The sequence below is a fragment of the Nilaparvata lugens genome, chromosome 4, assembly GCF_014356525.2.
Source record: "Nilaparvata lugens isolate BPH chromosome 4, ASM1435652v1, whole genome shotgun sequence".
Classification (NCBI taxonomy): domain Eukaryota; kingdom Metazoa; phylum Arthropoda; class Insecta; order Hemiptera; family Delphacidae; genus Nilaparvata; species Nilaparvata lugens.
In genome coordinates this window covers 53,075,275-53,102,512 of record NC_052507.1, presented here as the reverse complement: position 1 = coordinate 53,102,512, position 27,238 = coordinate 53,075,275, and the positions used below count along the sequence as shown (strand labels likewise).

The 27,238-nt window shown below is 33.1% G+C and overlaps 1 protein-coding gene across 4 annotated transcripts; it reads left to right on the top strand.

Annotated features, from left to right (window-relative positions):
• The first annotated feature begins 18 nt into the window (after positions 1 to 18).
• On the top strand, positions 19 to 25,532 carry LOC111044391 (mitochondrial coenzyme A transporter SLC25A42). 4 transcript variants are annotated; one of them, XM_039425833.1, is made up of 8 exons: positions 19 to 358; positions 1,731 to 1,873; positions 4,063 to 4,170; positions 5,278 to 5,472; positions 7,609 to 7,743; positions 9,081 to 9,213; positions 17,578 to 17,749; positions 23,738 to 25,532. In XM_039425833.1, the coding sequence occupies exons 2-8, from the start codon at positions 1,841 to 1,843 to the stop codon at positions 23,883 to 23,885; spliced, it is 924 nt and encodes a 307-aa protein (XP_039281767.1). In that variant the 5' UTR covers positions 19 to 358; positions 1,731 to 1,840; the 3' UTR covers positions 23,886 to 25,532. The 4 variants fall into 4 exon arrangements, with proteins under 4 accessions (XP_039281767.1, XP_039281768.1, XP_039281769.1 ...); XM_039425834.1 differs by lacking the exon at positions 19 to 358 and adding an exon at positions 447 to 578; XM_039425835.1 differs by lacking the exon at positions 19 to 358 and adding an exon at positions 1,022 to 1,155.
• Positions 25,533 to 27,238: the final 1,706 nt, after the last annotated feature.

The following is a 27,238-nucleotide window of genomic DNA, read 5'->3' as shown; positions in this document are numbered from 1 at the left end:
ACTGAGAAAGTTCACATCCAGCTGACTTGTGTACATAACCTTCAAAAATATTTATTCATCTCACTTTTTTGCTTGTTGTTAGTTGTTCAAACAAATATTTTTAATTAGTTGGTATTGTCGAGATAAAAGACTGAATCGAATTCTTTTCTATCGTCGAATGAGGCTGAATCAGAATACTGAAACGAATTGAAATCTACGGTAAAATATTACGATGTCAGTGGGAAATTTTGTAACTGTCATTGCAGACGACAGACTACAATAACTTTTGTTTTTGAAGTCAATCAAAGTTGAAATTGGTTCATCATGTTGAGATATTGTAACATTTTATTAAAGAACACAATAGTTCAATTTAATTAAGGTCAGTATTGATATCATGAATATTCTATCATCTTATATGATATTTAATTTTTACAGACTTGGAACGTACAATATACAAGACCATACTTGATAGTTTTGCAAGCATTCTGTTCACTTGTAGATATTTATTCAAGTCTCTCAAGTCATGGTATAATTATCCACAATCGACAGTAGTAAATGTTTTATGGTGTAAAAATTAGCAATGCTTTTCAGCGTGCAAGGTACAAGAATTTTGTCTGTGTTTTCAATTTATTCAAAGATGTTATCTTATCCTTAGCTGTTGCTTAGATGTAATAACTATTAGCAAGTAGGTACAGTAGCAGAAAGTTATTCAGATTTATACTCTTCTACTTTGAAAATGATTAATTTTATTTACTTCAGCTTAGAGAAAAACGTAATACGACATTTAAGCAAAAGCTTAAACAAGATGTGGTTACCGTAGCTAAATCTTTTTTGTAACATAGAGCTACTAGATGGGCTTATACATTTGATACAACTTATGTTAAGCATGTTGTGAAAAATGTAAATTCTTTATAGAGCTTTAGAACTTATTATATAAAGCTTGACATTGAGATAAACAATTATTTTTCAGATCGTTTATGAAATGTAAGATTCCATGCTATAATTTCTGTGTATTGTGTTTTTCTTTGTACTTTTAGATAAATAGCAACTTGGATCTGGACGGATATTTTATTTCCTTTTTAAATTGTGTTTTTAATAACCAGAGAACTTAGGTATTTTGCCTCCAACTAGAAAAAGAGGAATTTCGCCACCAAGTCTGGGGTCTCTTCCTGCGAGGTGATTAGCAAACAATAGTTGGTCCTTTCGTCAGTTTTCATCCCTTATATTCTCTTACTGAATGAAAACTATTCATAGATCTATTTTAAGGTATAGTTCTGAGTAGCATACTGCGTAGATGAACATTTTTATTAAAAACATTTTCAGAAAGCTTCTCTTCCAATATGTTAGTAGATCTAAGTTTCTTGCGGGATTCCATCCATGAATGTCAACACTCTGTTACTAAATGAAAACTATTATTATAGTAAATCCATTTTTAGAAAAGTAGCGAAATTCAACTCTAAAATCTGAATAAATAAATATATAACGTATTTTAAAGAAATATAAATATTTATAAATAGGTAAATAGCCCTACAACTAACTTGCAAATTCTATGTGCTCAACGCCTTTGTGATGAAGCTTGAAGAACAATATCTAACCACCTTCTAGAGTCACCTGGTTCTTCCTCCGTAGAGTCATCCTCTTTTATGTCAGAAGCCTTTAGTCCCAAAGTTCCTAGCACCGTTTTTTTATATAGAATGAAATCATAACATTTTCAAAACATATAAGTTAATATGTGATACTTTCCATTTCAGATGAAAAAGAGAACCCGAAATACAAACTAATTTGTTTTGACCAAATAGGAGTTACTCATGAATGTCAATAATCATAATCACAATCAAATTCCAATTTTCCCTGCAACATTATGGGAAGACGTGAACTAGAAAAAGATATCCAGGTAAGAGAAAAATTTATGTAACTTCGTATGGTTAGATTTTTTTAAATAATAGGCTTTCAGATTCAATATACATTTCAGAGGAGGGGAGGAGAAGAGACGGTCCTTGCAGTCAAACCCGAATTTAATTGCCCAAATTACATAAGCTCCGTGCTCTTGGTTCTTTCATTAGAAGGGGACTGATTGAGACCAGTTCCGCTGACATTTTTATAAGCTTCTTCAACACTTCTTAAGAACTGAGAACTTATATACTAGGTCCATAAATTATTCTACTTCGTCATCCACCAGCCTTACCCACGCACAAGCCTAGGACTCATGTGAGCAACACCCACAGTACATTTTTTATACGAATGAATTACGTAGGCTTATACCGAAAGGAAAAATTTGACGTTTAATAATTGGGAAAAATTTGATTACAAAATAGGAAAGACTAGGGAGGTTTTATATATGAGAACAAATAATGTTTTTGAAAATTAGTAAAAACAATCTGGACATTGATTTGATTTTGATTGAAAACCTTTTACAAAATTTGTAAATTTCTTGATAAATAATATTAAAATATTCAAGTGGTAGATGAATATAGATTGATAAAGAAGGGAACTGATACATTAGTCAGGAAATCAATAGCAGAAAATAAATTTAAAAGTATCATCAAATTTGAACTAGATACTATTATGTAATAAACTCATTTGCCCCAATCAATATCAAAATGGCAATGAAAAAATTAATCAGTATTGAAACTATTTGCGGAAGCTAGTTCCCAATTCATTATTTTTAAGATAACAATTATTGATTCCGCTATTACTCACAAAACATTGATGTTGAAATCAGTATCAAAGTTTAGCTTGCAAATTTGACTATCTTCAATTTTGTTCACAACATCATTCTCATGTGTAAAAGTTGTTGGTGTAGTTTGTTTTCTATTAATAATCAGTGCGTTTTATTTATTAATTCGTGTCAATGAGTAGTGCTAATTATGATCCAAATCGATGGATGTATACAAATCTACAATGTAAGCTTCTTAAAATTGTGGAAACTTTTCAGTAAATGGTTTAAAATTTTATTATAGAAGATAACGCATGCTATCCGTTGAATTATGTAGTCTTATATTATAAATATAATTTAAATTAATGATTCACATTTACACAAAGAATTTTATTATAACTGTTGTAGAGATTTATAATTTGAAAACAATAGCATAGAGTGAAGATACCTTGTAACAATCATTTTCAGAGTTCAAATTCTAGTGAAAATGAATGTTAGGCCTAAAGTTGTACATTTTTCCTTCTATTCAATCTCAATATTTTGTTTTTATGTATCACAGTATTGCAACTACAGTATATTGCAAGAAGAGTAATCAATTAATTTAAATTTAAAACAGAAAAACACTAGTTTTAAAGTTTAAAACATTAGAAACAGTAGAAATGATTAACAGTAGTAATTATTTTAACAGTAATAAATAATTAGATAAGTAACAGTTATTATTAGGTAGCATAATAGATTATGTGTTTTTCTTGCGGTTTTCACACTCACACCAACATTACTATGTGATTGTAAATAATCACCAATAATTTGGTACGATAATGTCTCACCACACTCAAAAAATAGTAATTAGTTATCATTAACTCTTTGCAATGTGGCTCCAAACAATTAAATAATTAGCAATCTTGTTTCATATTAGTGCCTTTTCCTGAATTCAATTTTACCACACTTTTTTATTGAATTTATCTTTTGGTGAAATTCAAGATAGGATATCTATACTTATCCCTTATTGGTTCAAGCATAGGCTTATATATCTGTAGCTGATTTATATACATGTTGTTTTGAAAACAATCTCAAAACAAGAAACAAATAGTTATAAAACAAATACATTCTAATAGAATTTGTGAATTCAATATAGAACGATTCAATTTAAACTATCAAAGTTGTATTAATGGGAAACGTTGATATTATTCAAACAAAAAGGATGCTATATAATAATATTAATCTTTCTATAGCTTACTCAATATCTCACATTGATGAGTTAGTAATGATGAGAAGAATCCAAAGTAATTTTTGTTGTATTTTTAAGGTTCAAGTTTTTTAGATGTATAATTTTCGAGATATTTATTTATCTAAATTTATTTTTTATATCTTCAGTACAGTTTTATTAATTTTCTAATAGTTCTTGACTTCAACTTTTTCAATTTCAGTTGACAAATTTTGAACGAATTTTGGCGAGTTTGTCGGCGGGGGCTGTGGCGGGGGGGTTGGCCAAAACCACTGTTGCCCCCTTTGACAGGACCAAGATACATTTTCAGGTATTTGTTAGTTGAAGATAGAATTAAATAAGTCCAATACGAGTTAAAAGTAAATAAATTACGAATCGAAATTACAGTATTATAATTATTTTGATATAATTATTTCATTGATGTTTGATTCATCCTTTTACTAAAAATCCAGTTGTTCATAAATATATAGATGTCGAGAAATTTGAGCGGCTTATATTCGCAGAATATAGAGACGGAAAATTACTGGCAGCCTTTTCACTTGACATATAAATATTTTCCAAGTTTCGTCACAGATAAGGTGGTATCTTTGGATTCATGTAACAAATATAAAGAGTTAAACCCCGATATTCATTTGCAAACACCCTACATATCAATTTAATATTTTGCTTCGAGTGGGTTTGCCTACTTTTTCGTCAAGTCAGAATGAATTCATATTGATAATATCAATATCAATTTATTAATTTGATATTGATTTTATCAATATGGATTTGCTATTTGAAATCTATCAATTTTTTACTTATTTTGACATTTATTGTCCCAGAGTGAAAAGTAGGTACTGGGAACTGTGTGTTACTGGTATTTCGTATTTTTATGACAATGAAACTGTTTATTTCCATATTACAAATTACAAATACAGCAATACAGCACTCTTTCCTATATCTTGCTAGTACCGTTGGTTTTTTACAGGAGGTATCATTATTTATTCATTTATTTCTGGATACAATCACAAATGAATGAAAATGATTGAAAAAGAACAAAAGGCTTGGCCCAAAACTATTCTAGGCTATTCCCAAATTTTGATAATGAATAACATCTCCAAAAAATATTTCATGTTTACGGTTGAAATTTTAAGTTCAATTTGCGTCCAAAAATAAGCTGGAAATTTTGAATTCAGTAAACAGATTAATGATTACAGTTGTGTTGAGACTGATTTCTTGGTAGGAGTCTACCACGACAGTGTTTTACTAAAGTTGTCAACAACACAGCCGAAGATATTGCAGAATGCTACCAAATCTGGTTGTGTTGTGGAAAACTTTGCAAAATGAAACAGTGGTTGACAACTTCTTGTGTTTTTGTTCATTATCATGGCATTTTTCAAGTTGCAAGTAACTCATCTTGAGTGGAATAATGTTGCAGATCTCGAGCACGAAACAGTACAGCACTCGGAAGGCGATTAGGTTTCTGGTGGACTGCTACCGCAAGGAGGGCCTGAGAAGCCTATGGCGGGGCAACAGCGCCACGATGGCGCGAATCATCCCCTATGCGGCCATTCAGTTCACGGCACACGAACAGTGGAAGCGGTTGTTGGGGGTGGACGCTGTCACAGCTCATGTCAGTGCCATCAAACTCAACATATAGATAGACAGATGCATTTATTTTAAGATTTATACATTACAATCTTGTGGGTAAGGTTGAGACAACAATATTTTCCTTTCCCTCCCATATTCGTATATTCGTAGATGGTTGAAGGAAGTGGAGACGTCTAGATATATGTAACTCTCTCAACTACACTCTACCTTCGCCTCTCCACTATGTTTTGATTCTTAGTGGCTGGTCCAAGGCACGGAGTCAAAAACAAATTGATTGTTTTTTTTTCTGTGCCTAAGACTATTTTGGATATTCTAAAAGTATTCACCTGTATAGGCTACTTGGGCAGGGAAACCAAAACGTGTGTGCCAGCCGCTTCCGTCGTAGCTGTGCAAGCGAAGACTGCTGTACAGGTGGTAGGAGAAGAACATTGAAATTCTAATCTTTCTAACGAGCCATTAGATCTGATTATGTGTAAGATCCATCCGACAAAGCTGCTTCACAGTCGGCGTAGTTTGAGGCCAATTTTTGTGAATATTAGATTACACAGATTCGTTTTGGTGTGCTTACGCACTACCTCCGTAAACAAAGCCTTAGTGCATTCGTGTGACGTCAGCACAGGTAGGGCTCCTACACCAATAAAAATTCGTTTATTTCAGCTGATCTATATCAGTGTTCTGATTGGTGTAGGAGCCCTACCTGTGTTGACGTCACACGAATGCACTACGGCTTTGTTTAAATAAATAGATAAATACAATTTTATTGTCAGCCAGCCAAAAAAGCACAAGACAAAGTCACACAAATAGAACATGAAATAGACAGTCACACAAGAAGAAACATTGTTACTTTTACATTGCTATTTAGATTACATTTCCAAATAACAAATACAATATTACAAAATTAAGCAGTTCATACGTGCTAACAAATAAGAATTAAGGTATGCTGATTCTGCTCTCGTAAAATTCACTTAATTCATAAAAAGGATTGCTTGCCAGCCAATCGTGCACCTTTAATTTGAACAGTTTTAGGGGTGTTTGTTGGAGGTGAAGCGGTAACTTATTATACACCTTTTGCCCAACTGCTTCAAAACTGTTTTAAAGATTTAGACAATATTTGTTATTGAATATAGATCTGTCTATTGTTTCTGGTATTAACAGAGTGAACAGTATTTCTTAATTGATAACGATGCAGATTCTCCTTAGTGTATAACAAAACAGAATATATGTACTGATTTATTACTGTCAGAATTTTATTATTTATGAATAAAGGCCTACAGTGTTCTAAATAAGGTGATTCCGTGATTATTCGCACGCTGTTTTTTGTAGCAGGAGAATATCGTTAATGTGCGCTGAATTTCCCCATAGAAGAATACCATAAGACATGAGACTGTGAAAGAAAGAAAAGTATGCTGTCCTTAAATATATTTTTGGTACCGTATTAGCAAGGCTTCTCAGCAGATAGATCACTCTACACAGCTTAGTGCTTACATATTTGACATGAGGCTCCCAAGTGAGTTTTTGATCTAAATGAACACCCAGAAACTCTATACTCGATGCGTTGAGATTAGCTCCGTATTTCAAATTGAAATTGATTCTTTCTGTCCTATCTGTATTTAATACAAAGCCATTCGCCCTGAACCAGAGAGATGCTCGTTCCATCGTACTCTCCGTCTCCTGGATAAGGCCTCTCAGATCATTATTGGTGTGCAAGAATGTAGTGTCATCTGCGTAGAGCACCGTATCAGACCCTATGTAGGCAGGCAGATCATTTATCATGACAAGAAAAAGAAAAGGGTCAAGTATCGAGCCTTGTGGCACGCCTGATTCTATATTCAACAATGAAGACTCATTATTATCACTGCCTACAGTTGCGTACGGTTCGTTAGGTACGACCTCAAAAGCTTGAGGGCAGTGTGCCCAGCTCCATAATAACTCAACTTGTCAAGCAGAATCCCCGAATCTACACACTCAAAAGTTACAGAAGGTGGCTTGAGTGAAGCTTCCCTGCTCGAATGACTGCAGTTTACGGAGGTAGTGGCTTACGTCACAGCTTTCGTTTGCTGAACACCCGGTTTATTAGATACCGTACACTTGATCAAAAACATATTCAAATTGGGTCGCCTTCTATTAAGAAATTGCAATATTTCCTCATAATTTACAGAGCAGTAGTTCGAAAAAGCGATTTCTTGCTGGATCGCTTGCTGGAGTGACGTCACAGGCGCTGACTTATCCCCTGGACCTGGCCAGGGCTAGAATGGCAGTAACTGGCAAGGAATGCTACAATTCGCTCATTGAGGTAAATTTATTGTTTACTATTTCTTCCAATATAATAGCTCCAAACTTTCATCATTTTAAGCTAGAATAAGAATTTTTAGAAAAGAGAAAGACTCTTTTTATAGACATAAAACTACAATAAGTCGTGTCTTTATGAATGTAATAGACATTAATCCTTATCAGCGAAGTCTCCGCCCTGCAGTCAGATAACACCTTTCCAATTCATTTACGCATCGGCTGCGCAGTAAAAGGATACTATTGGTTCACACATTGACGGACTGCTAATGAGTGAAAACTTCGTTAAGAACCAATGATACTATTTTTTGCCCAGCAGAGTAGAAATTCATTTGAAATTAGAGATTTAAACGTTGAAATGATACTATCTATGAGATAAAATATTAGAATTGAAGAAAATGTGTGTGTTACTTGGTTTTTTAAATACCGTATTGTATTTGTTTGCATTATCAATAAATAAATAAACTGAACTGTTTATCGGATTTAGACGCCTTCTGTTGTAGTCCTGTGAGTGAAGTAGTAGAATTGTATTGTGATAATGTTTCTTAATTATTATGGAAAAATTCCACAATATCAACAAATAACTGAATCTTTTTTGTGGCCATCTCAAGTATTTTTAAGCAAATTTATACCTTCACTAGCCGTCAGGCTCGCTTCGCTCGCCATATCCGTCTAGTCAGGGGGCTCCGCCCCCTGGACCTCCGACTGGATCGTCCAGGAATGAGATCAGCATGCTCGCTTCGCTCGCCTGCATTTTTATCATATGTTAGGACGATCCAGTCGGGGGTCCAGACTAAACGTCTGGCTAAACGGATATGGCGAGCGAAGCGAGCCTGACGGCTAGTAATATAATATTCCCAGGAGTAGCTCTGATTGTAGTAGCAGTGCCAAATCAATTTTTCCGTGATAAATGCATTTCAATCTTCAACTTGGTGCCAACCTAACAAAGTCAACTCAACTTAATGCCATCCTGACAAAATTATTAATTTAGTTACCAGTTAACAACTGTTTCGAAGAGGTACTCTCTCTAGATTATAGCTCTATATTAACATATGGTATGGACATTTTTAAATTATAATTAAGAGAATAAGAAGAATATACATGCTAAAAGACGAACTTTAAACCCTTAAAAACCACCATTAGAGTTGAAATATTGCCAAAAGATTTCTTAGTGCGCCTGTAAAGGGCCAACTGAACATACCTACCAAATTTGAACGTTTTTGGTCTGGTAGATTTTTAGTTCTGCGAGTGAGTGAGTGAGTCAGTCAGTCAGTCAGTGAGTGAGTGCCATTTTGCTTTTATATATATAGATTATTTTTATTCCTTTTTCAAATTCTCCGACAGGTATTTTCAAAGACGTGGCATGATGAGGGTATGAGAGGTTTCTACAAGGGGTTTGTGCCGACAGTGTTGGGCGTCATCCCATATGCTGGCACCAGCTTCTACACCTATGGAATGCTCAAACTGTGGTACACAGGTTAGTAGTTCTGCTTGAATCCTGTTAATTTTTAAAATCACATACTGGTTGTATGAAAAAGCCACGTTTCATTTTTTTCTACAAGTTTATATCAATTTGAATTTAATTATTGCAATCATTACCTATTTTCATTTTATTTGTGCTTCCAGAAAGTAAGTTTACCATATGTATTTAATACCGTACAGTACTAACATGTATAAGTTTTTGTCTAGTGTTCCATATAAAACAACTCAAACTTTATGATTGAGAAATTCACTGCCTGGTTCTTTAAAAATCTAGTGTTTATGTATTTTTATACTAGTAGTTCTGTGAACAGTAGACCTCGCGCAGTTTTCTTATCCACAAGTATCTGAAGTCACCTGTTCACCGGCTTCTCCAGACATCTGTGTAATGCATGAAATGAATAATCCACTTGTCAGCTGATTGATTATGAATAATTTTATAGTCTGATTAATCCTACCTTCAAAGTAGATAATTATACAGTATATAGTTAAATATCGGGGCATCAAACTTCGCTCGTTATTTTTACTTTCCTTGCCCTATTACCATAGGTGAGGATAGTATTGCTTTCCGAAAAAAATTAAGGTACCCCAATTTCTAAATTTCTATTTGTTTCAAGATCCCCTGAGTCCAAAAAAGTGGCTTTTGGGTATTGGTCTGTATGTGTGTGTATGTGTAAGTGTGTGTGTGTGTGTGTATGAGTGTATGTGCGTCTGTGTACAAGATATCGCATCTCCCAATAATTAACGGAATGTTTTGAAATTTGGAACTTAAGGTCCTTGTAATATAAGGATCCGACACGAACAATTTCAATCAAATACAATTCAAGATGGCGGCTAAAATGGCGAAAATGTTGTCAAAAACAGGGTTTTTCGCGATTTTCTCGAAAATGGCTCCAACGATTTTGATCAAATTCATACCTAAAATAGTCATTGATAAGCTATATCAACTGCCACAATTCCCATATCTGTAAAAATTTCAGGAGCTCCGCCCCTTCTATGCAAAGTTTGATTTCAGATTTCCAATTATCAGGCTTCAGATATAATTTAAACGAAACATTTCGAGTGGAAAAGATTGAGCATGAAAATCTGTACAATTAATATTCAGTAACATTTTCACTTAAAATTGGAAATAAGCTCGAAATTCTAGAAAATGTGATTATTCGATTGCAAACTGTTGATTCTATTAAATCATTAATTTAATAAAAATAATTTTCTCTCACCCAGGTATGGAGTTCATTTATTTTAGGCTTCTTTATCAACCATCCTCTTGGAACTTTATTATAGAACTTATTTCTCAAATATTAAATACTTCTACCGGATAGGGTGCTGTCAACTCTTTCAATTATGATTAAGTTTTGAGCGACTTGTCTAGTTACTCTTTGAAAATTTTGCATATTTTTTAATTTGAGCACATTCTTAATAGTCTTTAAAATGAACAATAATTGTCTTATTAGCCCAGTCAAATAGTCATTAAAATGCGGCCCGACCAAACAAAAATTAAGGTAATTGATTTTATTGTTTTAATCGGTCCATTTGGGTATTAGTAAGAGTAATCTATGGTTTCCCACCAAAATTTCTGAAGGCATAACTTTTGACAGCCTGAAAACCAAGAGATTTTGGTACTTTTTTCAGTTTTTTCACGATATCTCCAAAACCAATTGTTCAATCAATATTTTTGCTCTATTCTTTTTTGAAGAAAATTAAATTTTCTACAATTTTCATTGCCTAAGTGTTTTTCTATCTCCAATAGGAAGCGAGTTATAGCTCGTTGAAAATTGTTAATTTTTTTTCAACTTGGCGAAAAATCGCTAAATCAATGTTTTTTCCTTTTCACTTCTTATAAAGTGGTATGTGGTATTTTTTTATCGTAATTAGAGTATTACTAAGTTGTCAATACAATCACTAATGATAGAGTTGGAACAAAAAAGGTATATTTTAGGGTGGTGATTTAATTTATGAGACTCATGATTTGGCGCTAACTTCTTTTGGGTGAATTCAGACCAACTGCTAATTGCTAAAAACGGTCATTGTTGGAAATAAAAAGTGCACGTTATACAGTGTTATAGTGTGAAAATTATAAAGTATTCACTATTTTAGGTATATCGTCTATCTCCAATAGGAAATGAGTTATATCTCGTCGAAAATTGATAATTTTTTCTACTTTAAGAGAATTGTTCCCACAATTGTTGATCAATATCTTTTTTCAACGATTTTGAAAACTGTTCGAATAGAACAGTCATTTTTTGCATTTTATATATATAGTATATATAAATATTTATGTATTAATATATACAGGGTGATTCATAATTATGGTAAAATATTTACTGGTCATTAAAGAAAGTTATTGGGCATCAAACGTAGAAGTCTGTGTTTTTCTACTTAAATTTTTTGCATATTTCAACTTTTTTCTCAAAAACTACTCATACTACAGCTTCCAGACTAGTTTTATTCAATTTTTCAGATATTTTTCCATATGAATCCAGCATAAGTTTTCAAAAACTAGTCCCCAAACAATTCAGCATCGGTGTATTTCACCAGAGGAACTGAATTCCGGGCGAAATCTTTCACTCTGTATAGCTCGCTAATGAAGCGTTTATGGATATATGTTTATATGAACTTTTTTTCTTATTTTTACCTCTACTATCACGTATTAAAATATTTTACCATAATTATGAATCACCCTGTATATATTTATAGCACATAACAGAAGACACTTTAAAGTTTGTAATATGAAGTAAAACAGGAGACATAATACATACAACAACCGAGCAGACTGTAGTTTGAAATCCAATGGTCGTGTGACCACAGAGTATGTACGGTCATTTGTGCAGCAGAGACCACAGATTACGCGGTGCAGACGGATGGAGAGAATAGGGTACAGATTCAGGGGACATTATGGAGTATTTAGGGGGCGGTTACAAACGGGATATTTAATATTTGAGTGGGTTATGAATAAGGAAAGGTGTAGCTTACTAATTGATAGAAAAGAGGAGATTTAAAATTAGAAATCAAAAAAGAATTAGACTAAAATTGGAGAAAGGAATTGTAGAATTGAACTTGAAAAATTTATTTCTAATTCTAACTTTCCAATTTTAAATCTCCTCTTTTCTATCAATTCATAAGCTACACCTTTCCTTATTCATAGCCCACTCAAATATTAAATATCCCGTTTGTAACCGCCCCCTAAATACCCCATAATGTCCCCTGAATCTGTACCCTTTTTTTCTCCATCCGTCTGCACCGCGTAATCTGTGGTCTCTGCTGCTACAATTGACTCTCCGTGCATACTCTGTGGTCATACGACCATTGGATTTCAAACTGCAGTCTGCTCGGTTGTTGTATGTATTATGTCTCCTGTTTTACTTTATATTACAAACTTTAAAGTGTCTTCTGTTATGTGCTATAAATATTATATATATATATATACAGGGTGTTTCAGAAGTAGTGTCGAGAATTTTAGGGTATTGTACCTGGATGCTAGGAGACTACAAATGTCATATTTGAAGTGTCCAAAACTCAGCGGTTATCCTTATAGCTGCCATTTTGTTTTTTTCACTTAAAAATTTTTATCTCAAGAACGAAATGTTGTATTGATCTGAAATTTGGCATGAATATTTATGCTATAAAGACTCAACTATAAAAAATAAAAAAAAATTTTTCGTTGAAATTTTTCAAAATGGCGGCCATTTTAAATTTTTGATGGCGAATATCTCGAAAACCGTCCATTTTACAGAAAATTTACAAGAGACAAAAAAGTTAGCAAATTTTTTCACGATTCCAATGATACCTAATTTATTAACATTGGTCGAAGAATAACAGAGAAATTAATTTTTTTCGTACTGCATGCATGACCACTTTTCACCATTTAAAGATCAATATTAATTTTTTAATTCCAGATGTATTTAAGATGAAGCTTTGAAACTCGGTATGGCTCCATATGGGCAAACAGATGATTTTACAATGGTTTTCAGATGATAATGTTTGTCTTGTAAAAGTATTGTTGTTTCATTAAAAGTAAAGAACCAGATGTAGTGCTTCCTATTTCTTAGTCTCACGTTTCCTAGGTCTTATTTCTATCTTAAATTTCCAGTTTCAATATTTTCTTACGTTGCTTCTACACAAATATTTAATTATTGTAATGGAATTTAGTTCGCTGGAGTACACCGATATTCACTTCATGTATGGAGCAGCTCTTGGCAATGCGACCGAAGCAAGAAGAATGTATGCAGCTGCATTTCCAAACCGCCGTCTCCCTTCCGACAAGGTGTTCACAAGAACTCACAATCGGCTGAGAGAAGTTGGTTCATTTGAACGGAACAGGGTAATTGCTGGTAGGCCTCGAGCAGTTCGAAATGTTGCTTTTGAAGAGGAAGTATTGCAGAAATTCGATTTCAATCCTAGAACGAGTACGAGAGCAGTTGCAAAGCAAATCAATTCAAGTGCTTCTTCTGTGTGGCGTGTACTAAACAAGGAAAGACTTCACCCCTTCCGCTTTCAAAAAGTTCACTCATTGGTTGAACGCGACTATGAGCCAAGAGTAAACTGTGCCCGTTGGTTTCTTCAGCAAGACATTATCCAACCAAATTTTCTAGAAAATGTGTTATTTACCGATGAGTCCAGCTTTACAAGAGAAGGAATCTTCAACTCTCGCAACAGTCACGTCTGGGCCTTAGACAATCCTCATGAGGTCAAAGTGCGTGGTTATCAGCATAGATTTTCGCTGAATGTTTGGACGGGTATCTTAGGTAATCGCGTGATTGGACCATACATTCTTCCTAATCGTCTGAATTCTCCCACGTACATTACTTTTTTAAGAGACATACTACCAGAACTTTTGGAAGATGTGCCTCTTGCAAACAGATATAATATTTGGTTTCAACATGATGGTGCCCCTGCTCATTTCGGAAATGTTGTTACGGACTTTCTGAACATGACCTATCGTCAGCGGTGGATTGGGCGGGGTGGACCAGTACCGTGGCCCGCACGTTCACCTGACCTCAACCCTTTAGATAATTATACAGTATATAGTTAAATATCGGGGCATCAAACTTCGCTCGTTATTTTTACTTTCCTTGCCCTATTACCATAGGTGAGGATAGTATTGCTTTCCGAAAAAAATTAAGGTACCCCAATTTCTAAATTTCTATTTGTTTCAAGATCCCTGAGTCCAAAAAAGTGGCTTTTGGGTATTGGTCTGTATGTGTGTGTATGTGTAAGTGTGTGTGTGTGTGTGTATGAGTGTATGTGCGTCTGTGTACAAGATATCGCATCTCCAATAATTAACGGAATGTTTTGAAATTTGGAACTTAAGGTCCTTGTAATATAAGGATCAGACACGAACAATTTCAATCAAATACAATTCAAGATGGCGGCTAAAATGGCGAAAATGTTGTCAAAAACAGGGTTTTTCGCGATTTTCTCGAAAATGGCTCCAACGATTTTGATCAAATTCATACCTAAAATAGTCATTGATAAGCTATATCAACTGCCACAATTCCCATATCTGTAAAAATTTCAGGAGCTCCGCCCCTTCTATGCAAAGTTTGATTTCAGATTTCCAATTATCAGGCTTCAGATATAATTTAAACGAAACATTTCGAGTGGAAAAGATTGAGCATGAAAATCTGTACAATTAATATTCAGTAACATTTTCACTTAAAATTGGAAATAAGCTCGAAATTCTAGAAAATGTGATTATTCGATTGCAAACTGTTGATTCTATTAAATCATTCACTATGAAGAGATAGCAGACCTCGTGTGTATCCAGCATTATTGTCCTGTTACCAGCTGGCTCAGATCTTTGAATAGTAGACTTGAGATGCGCGGGAACACTAGCGTCAGGTGATCAATTTTCATAACGGCAAGGAAAGTTGTGTGAGTGCGCCACACCAGATTTTTATTTATTGATAAACAGAACACTATTTTCTAAAATGATCGTGTTTATATTTCACAGCTGGCTATACGTCATCTTATGAATTTCGGGGATGCGATATTTTGATTTTTCACATGCTCACTCACTTTTTTACTATTCACAGCTGTTTCAGCCAAGGATGAATTATCCTTTCTATGTCGTTCAGCGAGTTTTCCCAAGGATGAGACCTAGTGCAATCGAAATTTTATATCATAAACCTACTATGTTCCAAATTTCGTGAAAATCGTTTGAGCCGTTTTCGAGATCCGTTGAATATTAATAACCAGATATAAAAATAACCAGATAACTTGATATAAAAATATAAACAGATATACAGAAATTGCTCGCTTAATATAATAGGTTAATAATTGATTGGAGTAAATAAAAGCGTTTGGTTCTTTTTGATAGCATGTTTGAAGATTTTAAGCCTAGATATTAGTATGGAAAATATTGGAAAGTGCTTCTCGAAAGTTGTGAAAGTTGTAAAAGTGTAAAGTGTGGAAGTTGTGAATGTGTAAAAGTAATTCAATTCAATATCTATTTCGAATAACCAAAATACAATAGAATACAGTACATGACATGATAGCAGAGGTAGAAATGAGGATAACTATGTATAAATATATTATTATATTAAAAATAAATCTATAATAAAAACTTTTACTAAAAAAAAATAAATTGGTTGGCAGAAGTTAAGATCCTCCGAAGCCAGTTGCTTATTCATCAGTTACTTATTCAGTTACATATATTAGTTACAGTCACAACATATTTCAGTTTTTAGTCACATATATTCAGTTACTTTTTCAGACTTATTATTAATCGATCTTTTCCAATTCTTAAATTACCGAGGATGCTTATAGACCTATTTTCAATTCTTCAAGATATCAGTAGGTCAAGTTTTTATTTGGACCCTTGCGGAGCACGAGTTACCTGCAAGTTTTTAATAAAATTTATTGCTGATAAAAGTAATCAATTTTGTGCCATTGATTTCTATCGAAACCCTCGATTCTCCAATTATAATTCCGACATCAGTGTTCATCGTCACTCACCAATTATTTAAAAAGTTTGTGAAGCAATAAATTTCCCAGCAATTTCCAAAGGTCACGCATTCAATTTTTTATAAGAGTTTTCAATCCCCTGCATGTTTTGAGTAAGTGAAAGGAGGAAACGGGGGAGCACATGTGATTTATGCAAAAAGGTAGCATAGCTTAAAAGGGTGACTACACGTCGATTAATGATATGCGCGATCAATTAATTTGCAGTTATCGTACATGCACATGGAAGAGTATGCTGAACTGATTATTTGGTCAATAAAAAATAATAGGATGGACTGGATTTGAGGATTGTTAGTATGGGTTATAGATTTTGAGATGTGCATCCAGCTAAAGTCATGAGATGCATCAATTATTTGGCGGTACGAAGTTCGCCGGGCCAGCTAGTAATAATAATAATATTAAATAACCTCCCAATGAACTGAAATTGAATATGCATAACCATAATGATTACTCAATAAATTACTCTTGTAGAATAATTGTTGAGAAAGTCCAATCAATTAAATATTTCGAAATAGGCCTAGTTATAGAGCAAAACTTGAAATTAAATTGGCACATAATCCACCCCTGCTCAAAATTAAAGGACCTGACTTATTCATTTTACAAAATCAATGAAATTAAGCATCCTTGTATTATTAGAAATATTTATTTCGCTAGTCTTTTAGATATTACTTAGTTGTATTTGTGATATTATTTGAACTCCCTCCCAGAGCTCAATCTTTAAGCTTTTCTGGAAGGTTCTGTATAATTATTTTTGATTATTTTATTTAGATATAGGAGTATAATATTATATTGTATGATATATCATGTTATTTTGATATACGACAGTAAAAATATTCCAATTTTAACAGTAACTGAGACAATTTAACGTCGATCTCTCTCTGTATTGCTTTAAGAGGTGTATTCTGTTGCTCATGCCCTCAGTCCTTATCTTACATTATATACAGTTTTAGTTCGGAAAATCATTGGCTAATTCTTTATGAAAATGTTATGTATTAGATTTCATCCATTTGAAAGTATTTATTACCAATAAATCATTTACCTTGTATTGCATCGTCCTTAGAGGTGGGTGTTCTTAGAGGATCTTCTAACTTTTCTTGATCTTTGTTCCTGAATACAGCTTGTTCAATATTGAATTTGAAATTTTTCAAGTGCTCGGATGTCTTGTTGAGTGTTGATTCATGACAAGACAAGTAACTTTATTAAAGATACGACATGTATTTCTCAGTAAATAATAGAATTTAGTCACTTTTTACAAAACAAATCATGAATTTCATGAAACCTGCATTAGATGATGTAGAAAATGGTCGAACCCAAACTAAAACATATAACAACCATCTTTTCGGCAATAAAGTAATTATTTGTATTTCAGTGTCATGTTTTGAAGATTTGTTTTGTTTAGATAAGTTTGCCAACCCGCACCCGTTGCTGAACATGGTATGTGGCGCATGCGCAGGAATGCTGGGCCAGTGCACCTCCTATCCTCTGGACATAGTCAGGCGACGCATGCAGACTGCTACCATAACTGGCGGAGAATACAACTCAACAATACAATCCATACGAAAAATATACAGGTACAGTAACTGTTTTGGGACTATTGAAGCAAGATTAGGCTCGTATTTCGTTAGGACACCAGCATTGGTGTTCAAGATTGCTTTACTCAGGACACCACTGGTGTCGTGTTGACTCTCTAATGTCTGCTGTCCCAATGTAATAAGGGTACAAATGTCAAAATTTAACTAATCAGTTAACTTAGTTTAACATTAGTTTATGAGCAGTATAACATTCCTCGTGGATAGGCCAACTATTATTTTTAATTGAATTTATTTACTAGTTGAGCTTCGTAACATTTTGCATTAGGAAAAGAACTATGTATATGTAACCGACCCAGAATGGGGTAGAATTTAGAGATCCAAAATTTTATTAACCAATCATATATTCATCAAATACACGTATCAAATACTCGTGTATTTTCCATCGCTAACCAAAATACAGTTCCGTGAGAATACCTCAACCCTGCATAAAATTGGAGTCTTCCCGGACGCAAGTTAGCAAAATCTTAATGTGAGAAAATTATTTTTTAACAGAAAAATAAATTTCTCACGATAAAAATTTACACACAAAATTCAGCTACAAGATCACTAAAGTCTCATTGTTGAAGTCCTAATTCTACACTTTTCGAATGAACCCATACTAAATTTATCTCTATGAAAACACAAACCCATAATTAATTAATTAATTTCAATATCATCACCATCACATATACGTAGGAAATGATTTTCAGTAAGCACTATATTACACTCTTGAAAAACAGCTCATAGACACAGATAGTACAGTATGTTGAATTATTATTGTTACTTCTATTTGAAAGTCCTTCACTCTTCATTTATTCAAACAAAAAGACCGAATCATCAATAATTGATCAACAAAAATTTAAAAAGTTTTAATGCCTCTCTCCGATAACAAAGAAAAATCTCTGACAACACTCATTACATTGCCATTCGCGAGCACCGGAACATTCCTCAGTAGCCATGGACGGGGGGCGCAGTATTGCGGACACTCGAACAGCATGTGGTGCACCGATTCTGAACATTGCAGGTTGCATATGGCGCACAACTCATCCTCGTTGAGTTTGTGAATATTCCTCTTCATTGTGATGTTGAGCTGCCGCCTGGTAGTAAGCCTCAGCTGAGTCGAGCTGGATACAGTGGAAGGGCCATTGCAATTTGAAGTACTCAGCCTTCACATCGACAATTCTTCATGGTACTTTGAAGAGAATTGATACAGATGCATTGTTTCTTCCGAGGTCTTGATTCCTCAGTTCAACTTTGAAGGTTTGAAGAATGGGGTCTCTATTTATCTGCCACTCATTCACATCTGTACTGTAGATGAGCTCCCCTCTATTAACAACGTTGATTAGCAAATTCTATTAGCAACCTCTATTAGCAACTTCAGTTGGGCTGCCTAGTTTTATCTAGGGTCCTCATCATCATTGAACCTCATCAGCTCTGTCTGCCTCATAGAGCAGATTCTAGGTAGGCAACAGTCCTCCATCTTTAGGACTCTTATGATCCAGAAGCAGCTTGGACTCGATGAGAAAGACAGACCTCTTTCACTTCCAGCCGTAGGACTGCATTTGGTGTACTGCGTGACAAACTCTATAGAAGTTCTGCGTAACCCCTCTGTTTGCAGAGTGTAATATGTTTATTAGAAATCTTTACTTTTATGTATATTTCAAAGCAATAAAACTATTCTACTCAACATAGGAAATGATAAGGCAAGAATGCAGAACTTCTTAGTACCTCTGTGATCAAAAAAAAATTTGTCTGCTATTACTTGAATGCTATACTTCTCACTGATACTTATTCAAAGCTACCATTCTTTTTCTTGGTTGAATCAATCAATGTCTGAAAAACCTTACTACTATTTCCGGTGTTCTTACAATAAGGAAAGCATCTACAGCTATTGATATTATTCAGCATTTTTATACTGAGCCCCTCCCTTATAATAATTATACTTATCATTCTTCTCAGAAATCTAAAGTGCTTCTCTTTTTGCACAAAAATTCATCTACGTGCTCTTCAGAAGTTTGTTAATTCTTCACTTACGTTATCACAGCAAATTGTACTGGTCAGTCTGACTCATTCTATCGACCCAAGACTATAATAATAATTGATGCACTAATTTATTAATAACTAGCAGATAACCCGTGCTCTGCAAGGGTCTCATTGAAAACTTGACGTAATGAAATCTTGAAGAATTAAAAATAGGACTATAACCATTCTCGGTAAATTAAGAATCTATATGCAAAATTTCAAGTTAACCAGTCCAGTAGTTCAGACGTAATGATTCGTCATTCGTGAATTTCCTATTCCGTACGTGTATAAGCCAGTTCTTTCCTTTATTATAATATAGATGTAACTATAATATTAATATATAACAGTCGTGAGGCACATTGACGGCTCAATTTTGTTTCTCTTGCTGAGGGTGATGCCTATATGAACTCTAGGCTTGTGCGTGGGTAATTAGGAGGATAAATAAATGAATAATCATTTTATTTGTTCAAGAGCCTTGGCTCATACAAATTGGTTGTACATTTTCAATTCAAAAGTTACAATGGAAAAGTAATACTTTAACAAACATAAATCCTCGAAATAAATAACAAATTACAACAATGAATCTTATAAGATGAATAATATTTAAGTTAACAGATGTAGACTAGATAATTTGGATATTTCAACCCATGCAAATAGAAACATAAATTCTCGAAATAAATCAACAGTAACAACATAGCAACAATTATTATCATACATGATACATAATCTTTAATATTAACAGATGTAAACTAGATAATATGGATATTTTAACACATGCAAACATAAAAGAAGGTGAATACTGTAAAAATAATTCCCCTGTTAATCCTGTGATCTCCCTAAATACCTTAGCCTGTTGCTTCTAAAATATAGTTACGCAATCTCAAAGCGTTCACCATGAATTTGTAAATGTCTCTAATTTTATTCAAGGAAACATTTGAAAGGAGAACCATTACTCTATCGTCGTGTTCAACAATATTATTCGTATATTCTGACAAGAACTGTTGCCTCAAATCAGAGTGCATAGGGCACCTGACTAGAAAATGAGCTGGTGTTTCCTCCTCACGCATATTGCAGATTTGACAGTACCTGTCACAAGCTATGTAAACTCCTTTTTCCTTGAAATACAGTTAAAACCCGCTTACAGTTGCCAAACGCAGCTGAGTTAAGCATCTCACCCATGAAAACACCGATTTTAAGCTAAGCTGTTCGCCCAAAACAAAGTTTGGATTTATCATCTTATAAAAAGGACTTGAAGTTGAATTAATTGCTTGCTGTATATCTGCAGCATAGAGTGCTGTACTATGCTCAGGAGCTATTTCCCACTTTTTTTTCTCCTAGCATTGTTAACAGATTCTCACAATGATCCCAATCAAACGTGACTGAAGTAATAGAAAATTGATTTTGCAATAGTCTTACCCAGTTTAACGCGTTTCTGCTTCCATAAAGCTGGTTACCAGACAAGATAATAAACCTTTTCAATCATATTTTTGGGTATCTATGATCTGGCATGGCTAATATTTTTTGAGAAACTCCAAGCTTTTGAAGAATATGAAGTTTTCTACTTTTCTTCTACCAGTCTCCAAGCGCACTACCCAATTTGGAACTCTATTATTCAAGAGAAGCAATCTCTTAAAATAATGAAGCTGCACTTTCTCAATGTGCTCTGCACAACTCAATCCCCAGACCTCCGCTCCATACGTAGCTGTAGGCAGAACTACAGCTTCAAATAATTCAACTTTACTTTCCCAAGTGTCTGAACGGGATTCTCTTAAAACCTTAATGACTGCTTCACTAACACATTTAGTTCTGGCTATTGTGTTTGCGTAGAACACATTAAAACGAGTTGAAGAGCTGAAATCAACACCAACCTAGATATGGGTAAGTTTTGCAAATTTCAATTTCTTGTCCTTTGTATTGAAAAGGTCTGGTTTACCTCAACCTTCCCTTGTGGAAAGGAAGTACTTTTATTCTGGCGATGTTAACCTTCAGTTTCAATGTACTACAATAATTCTCTAAACATGTTATTTTCCTCCTCATATCAGATGGACTGTCTGCTAGAATGACAATATCGTCAGCATACAAGAGCATAAGAATATCGGTAGCATCATCAATTGGGATACCTGACAACCATTTTTTTCTAAAAAAAGCTTCGATGTCAGCAATATACAATGAAAAAAGTAGTGGGCTAAATGAATTCCCCTGTAATACGCCCCTCTTCACTGGAATCGAGTTATTCATAAAAAAGTTCAGCTTTACTGTACAATTGACTTAGAATCCTTATCATTCTTTCACTTACTCAGATTTTTCCTAGCTTGCACCAAAGGTCATAATGAGGTACACCATCGAAAGCAGATTCATAGTCTACAAATAAGGCATATACGGTCCTATGTCTCAGCTCTACTTGTTGAAATAACACCGAGTGCAATACAAATATACTATCCGCACACCCCCGTCCCTTTCGAAAGCCACATTGTCCCTCAGGCAGGATTCCACAACCTTCAGCCCATTTCGACAAGCGTATCTCCAATATTCTTGTTAATATTTTTACTATAGTGTTGATGAGTGCAATAATTCTATAGTTGCTAGGCATTAAGGGATCTCCTTTCTTATGCAGTACGAAAACTAATATTCTACTCCATTCCGATGGTATTTTTTCAGACTTCAAGATTTTATTTAAAAACTTCAGCAAATAATTCTTCCATCCATTTGGCAATGCTTTGTAAAATTCATTTGTTACTTTATCAGTGCCTGGTGCTTTCTTAGATCTTAGTTTATCAAGTACATGATTTAATTCTCTCATATCTATTTCACTGTCAAGAATAGGGTGAGATGCATCTAGGAATATTGTCATTGGAATATCTACGAGGGTGATGACCATATGAACTCTAGGCTTGTGCGTAGGTAATTAGGAGGATAAAAATGAGAGATGAATGGAAGTACAGTTTTAGGTGATTACGATCCAAAAATTATATACTCATGCGAGATGGAATTTCCGCCAGAGACTTGTCACCTGGTCATATGGGACATATATATGAATCATATATTTATCTCATATTGATCAGGATTTTAGAGTTTTAATTAGAAAAGTTTAATGAACAGTGTTTTTGTCTTTGAACAATCTTTGTCATCGACAGAAAGATTGTTTATTTCATTTGTTGTCAAAATTAATGTAGCTTCTCTTTTGTTTTTAATAACAAACGTGCCGCTTGTGCGACAGATAAAAATATGTACTTGAAATGGCTTTCATGTTTGGCATTGACTGAGTTATATTTAATACCAAAAATTTTTCTTTTGGTCGGTGTGTGAGCTCGTTCGATAGGACTGTGAGTAAAGTCCGGCTGTTCTGGTGAAGGGGATAGATTTTGCTCTTGTTTTGTAATACAGTTTTCCTGTCGCAGTTCGGGCAGTTTAAAGAGAATTGTATTATTGAATAGGACGGGATCTGAACCCCTTTTCTTTAGATCAGTTATTTGGATTTTTAATTAATAATTAACGCCGCGAAATACCAGTGGATGTCAAAGTGGGAAGCTATTTCAAAAAGGTAGGTGACTACTGAATCATTGTTCTTAAATTTTTCATAACCACAAACATTGAATCCTCATTAGCAGCAAGCGAGTGTTTCCCCATTAATTTATATAAAATATTGTTTTATAATCGAATTAATCTTCTTTTGTTCAAATGTATATATGTTAAAGATTCATTAATTAAAGTTCTAGTTATTCTGTTCTTTACTTGTATTCATAGTTCTTTTCACCCTTACAGACTCCCAACTCCCAACCAATAAAAGTCATACGAATATTATTTAACTGTATTTTATTATTTCTTGTATTTACTTCCAGAAACATAAAGAATGTATTGTTCATTCGACCTATTTTACAATATCTTGTTTATATTCTTAGACTTACAAATCTGAAATCTATTAATCCATTACAGATCAATTATTGTAGAGTATTGTTTTATTCGCAGGGAGGAAGGAATAAAGAGAGGTTTCTTCAAAGGACTGAGCATGAACTGGATAAAAGGACCGATAGCTGTGGGAATCAGTTTTGCATCTTTCGACTACGTCCACTTGCTAACAAAGAGTGCCCTCAGCAAGACCCACCATCTTTCCTGAGAGATCATTCATTCATTCATTCATTCTTGTCTTATAGAACAGTAAATACGTACTTCTGTATCCTTCTGGCGTATTTCTTGAAGGTAGCGGTCAATTATAATTAGTTGTTAGGCGCGTTTTTAACTTTATTAGTACGACACATTGAAGTGTGAAAGTCATTTTTTGTTTAGGTTACTTTATTTTATCTAAATAATTTATTGATTTTTTGTTGTATGTGACGGTGGTGAGGCCTAAAGTATATGTCTATAGCGTAGAAATATAATATATTCCGATTATTTATAGAAAAGATCAGCGAATGAATCAATTTTTAAACCATGGATTCTATTTATAGTTTTGTTAAAATTTATTAAGTTTGAAACTCACCGATCTATTTTATATGAATTTTTATGACAAAAGCCTATATTGATTTTATGGCTTGAAGCTATATTGTATAAATATGAGAACAGTTACTATTATACAGTAAACTGTGGAAATGAGTAAATGATTTATTGGAAAATAATTTAAATATTCATTATTAGGTGGAGTTAAGAGACTTTTCTACCACTAAACCTTGAATTTATTTTATTCGGAGAGAAAAATAAGAAATTAAATAGTCGTGTATTTGTACCATTAATCAACATCTAAATCTAAAATGTAAGTTCTGAATTCCACTTGCTGATGTAAGTTTGAAGATTTGCTTCTTTCTAAACTATTTTTCTGTTCAATTTTGTAAATATAATTTCAAAAGTAATGACCTTCATTTCTTATTATTCTTATTTTGATAGTATATTGTATGATCTTAATATTAATGCGCATTGCTTAAAAGCAAATAATGGTATAAAATTAACTAATTGATTAAAAATTAACACTACGTGTTAGGTAATTAATTTTAAATTGAATTTAATAGTTCTCAAAATCCACGCACAAGCTTCGATCTCATACCTAAATACTCTCATAAAAAGCATTCAAAACTGATTATCATATTATTAATTAGGGTACTACGCAGAATATTTTAAAAATCTTTATAAAATCTACTTGAAAACAAATTTATTGCGATGAACTAATTCAATGCAAATTCTAGTCATCTATCAACGAAACATTGAATAGTGCAATACTTCCAGAAATGTGCCTTCTTCATTGTCATTCACTACACTAAATATATTATGTAGACTAATATATTACTATATAATATAGACCATCATTGAAACTGTATTCTATCCCATACTATTATTACAAATATTTTTCAAGTTGCATTGCTCGCTCACTTTCCTCAAATTTTTTAATCAAATGAAATAGGAATTATTCTTATGTTGAATTTAATTCCAATATTTGCTTATTGAATTTTCTAAAAGAAAGTTATATATCACAGCAATAAATTAAATATTCTAAATACCTTCAGAATCATATTTTATAGATACCTATCTAAAAGTACTTTGTTTAAATTAAATATAATCATTCCTTTAATTAAATCATATTACAAGCGTATGATATCAGTATAATCTCAATTAACTCAGATAATTTGTATGTGTTTTTGTATCATAACTTATTACTGAGATTCAATTATCGTATATTCAATCATCTAATTGAATACAGTGCCTACAGTAATTGTATATTTTGCCACCTTGAGCTGTAGAGTTAATCCCACCTAAAATAAAAACATTGAATTTGTCTTTTGGAATTCAGTGAATTACGTGACTGCACTACCTACTTGATAAACCTACCTACTTAAAACCGAAATGAATATTATTCAATCCAATTAATATTCATTGACTAAAACGTAAAAATGTAAATAACTCCTAAGCGTGTTTTATACTACTTCAAGCGAATTTTTAGTTTAGAAAAAATATAAATACGACATTCTTCCTCTATTTCTGTTTCACATAAAATCCCATTATTTATTAAATCACCCCTGTTCATCACCAATAAATATTTTTCATAAAAATGTGATATTCATACATCAAACAATGCTCTATCATTTCCTATTAATCAAGCAACATAATATTTGACTTTCCTATACTAGTTTCTTCAAGTCAAACAATTTATTCACATCTTGCAATTTTTTTCAATTGACAGCTTCATTGTTATGTAAATGATATTTTCACAAAAGTTTATAATTAATCAAAGTAATCATCAAGTATATATATGTGATCCATTAAGCTTTAGATATCCTTATTGATGAGTTATCCTGATTTTCAGGATATTAACATGAATCTGAACTGTTCATTATGTAACCTATGTATAACTAATTAATTATTAAACAATCATTAAAATTTATAACAATAAGTTTTAAAAGAAAATACCACTACTTATTTATTGGTTGAAAATTATTTCAATTTTTGGAAAAAAATACGGTAGCTTTACATTTTCTATATCCTACAAATCTTAAAAAAGTGAATAAATTATACCAATAGTTTAATGTGATTATATTTAATTGAAGTTTATAAAGTATCTAAGTTTTCAAAGTGATTATTTTTTATTCATGGTAATTCATCAACTATTTGCACTTCAATTATTCATGTATTCATGCAAATTTCACTCCATAATTCATGGTATATTTTTTATTCAATTCATACACTTCCACATTCTATAAACAATTGCCATTTTGATAATATATTATTATCAACTATGAGACTTAATACGTACATGTTGTGCCAATTTATTGAAGTGGGGTTTTTATATCAATATTCAGCTCATTATTTATGTTTTTGTAGTACCTATTGTAATTGGCTTTGTGTTTTGTTGTTCAAATAAAATTGTTGTTCAAAATTATGTTCTAAAATTTATCAACACCGACTAAGGTAGCTACAAACTCATCTTGAAAATAAAGTCCCGGTTGCAAGTTTCCATTAAATTTGACCACTGTAAAATGGTGTCATCGCTTTGGAGTCCCATTCATTCTTTAGTTCCGTTAGCTTACGCAGTTCCACAGCTGATAAATTCAATAGACTTATGTATCTGCAATTGGGAAATAGACTGCTGGCTGCCAACAAACACTATGTAATATCGTAGACAAAAGATAACATAATGCTATCTTTTCTCTATGGTAATATTTTGAATTATCATCTATAGTGATACCCAATGTACCTAGAATCTATGCATTCTAGGTACCTTGGTGATACCTAGTTATTGTAGTGCTGATCCAGGATCAAAATTGTTCACAGAGTGTTGATTCAACCCATTAGAGAAAGTTCTGAATTATTTGAAGAATGTAAGAGTAATAAAAATCTCCTTTATCAGACAAAGTAAGGATTTATTAAAAAAAAAAACATTGTTTAATAATATTTTGCATAGGAGTCGTATTATTATGGAGTTCTTGGTCCATCCTTTTTCTACTGTAGAAAAAATAATTATTAAATCACACATGATCTAAAATC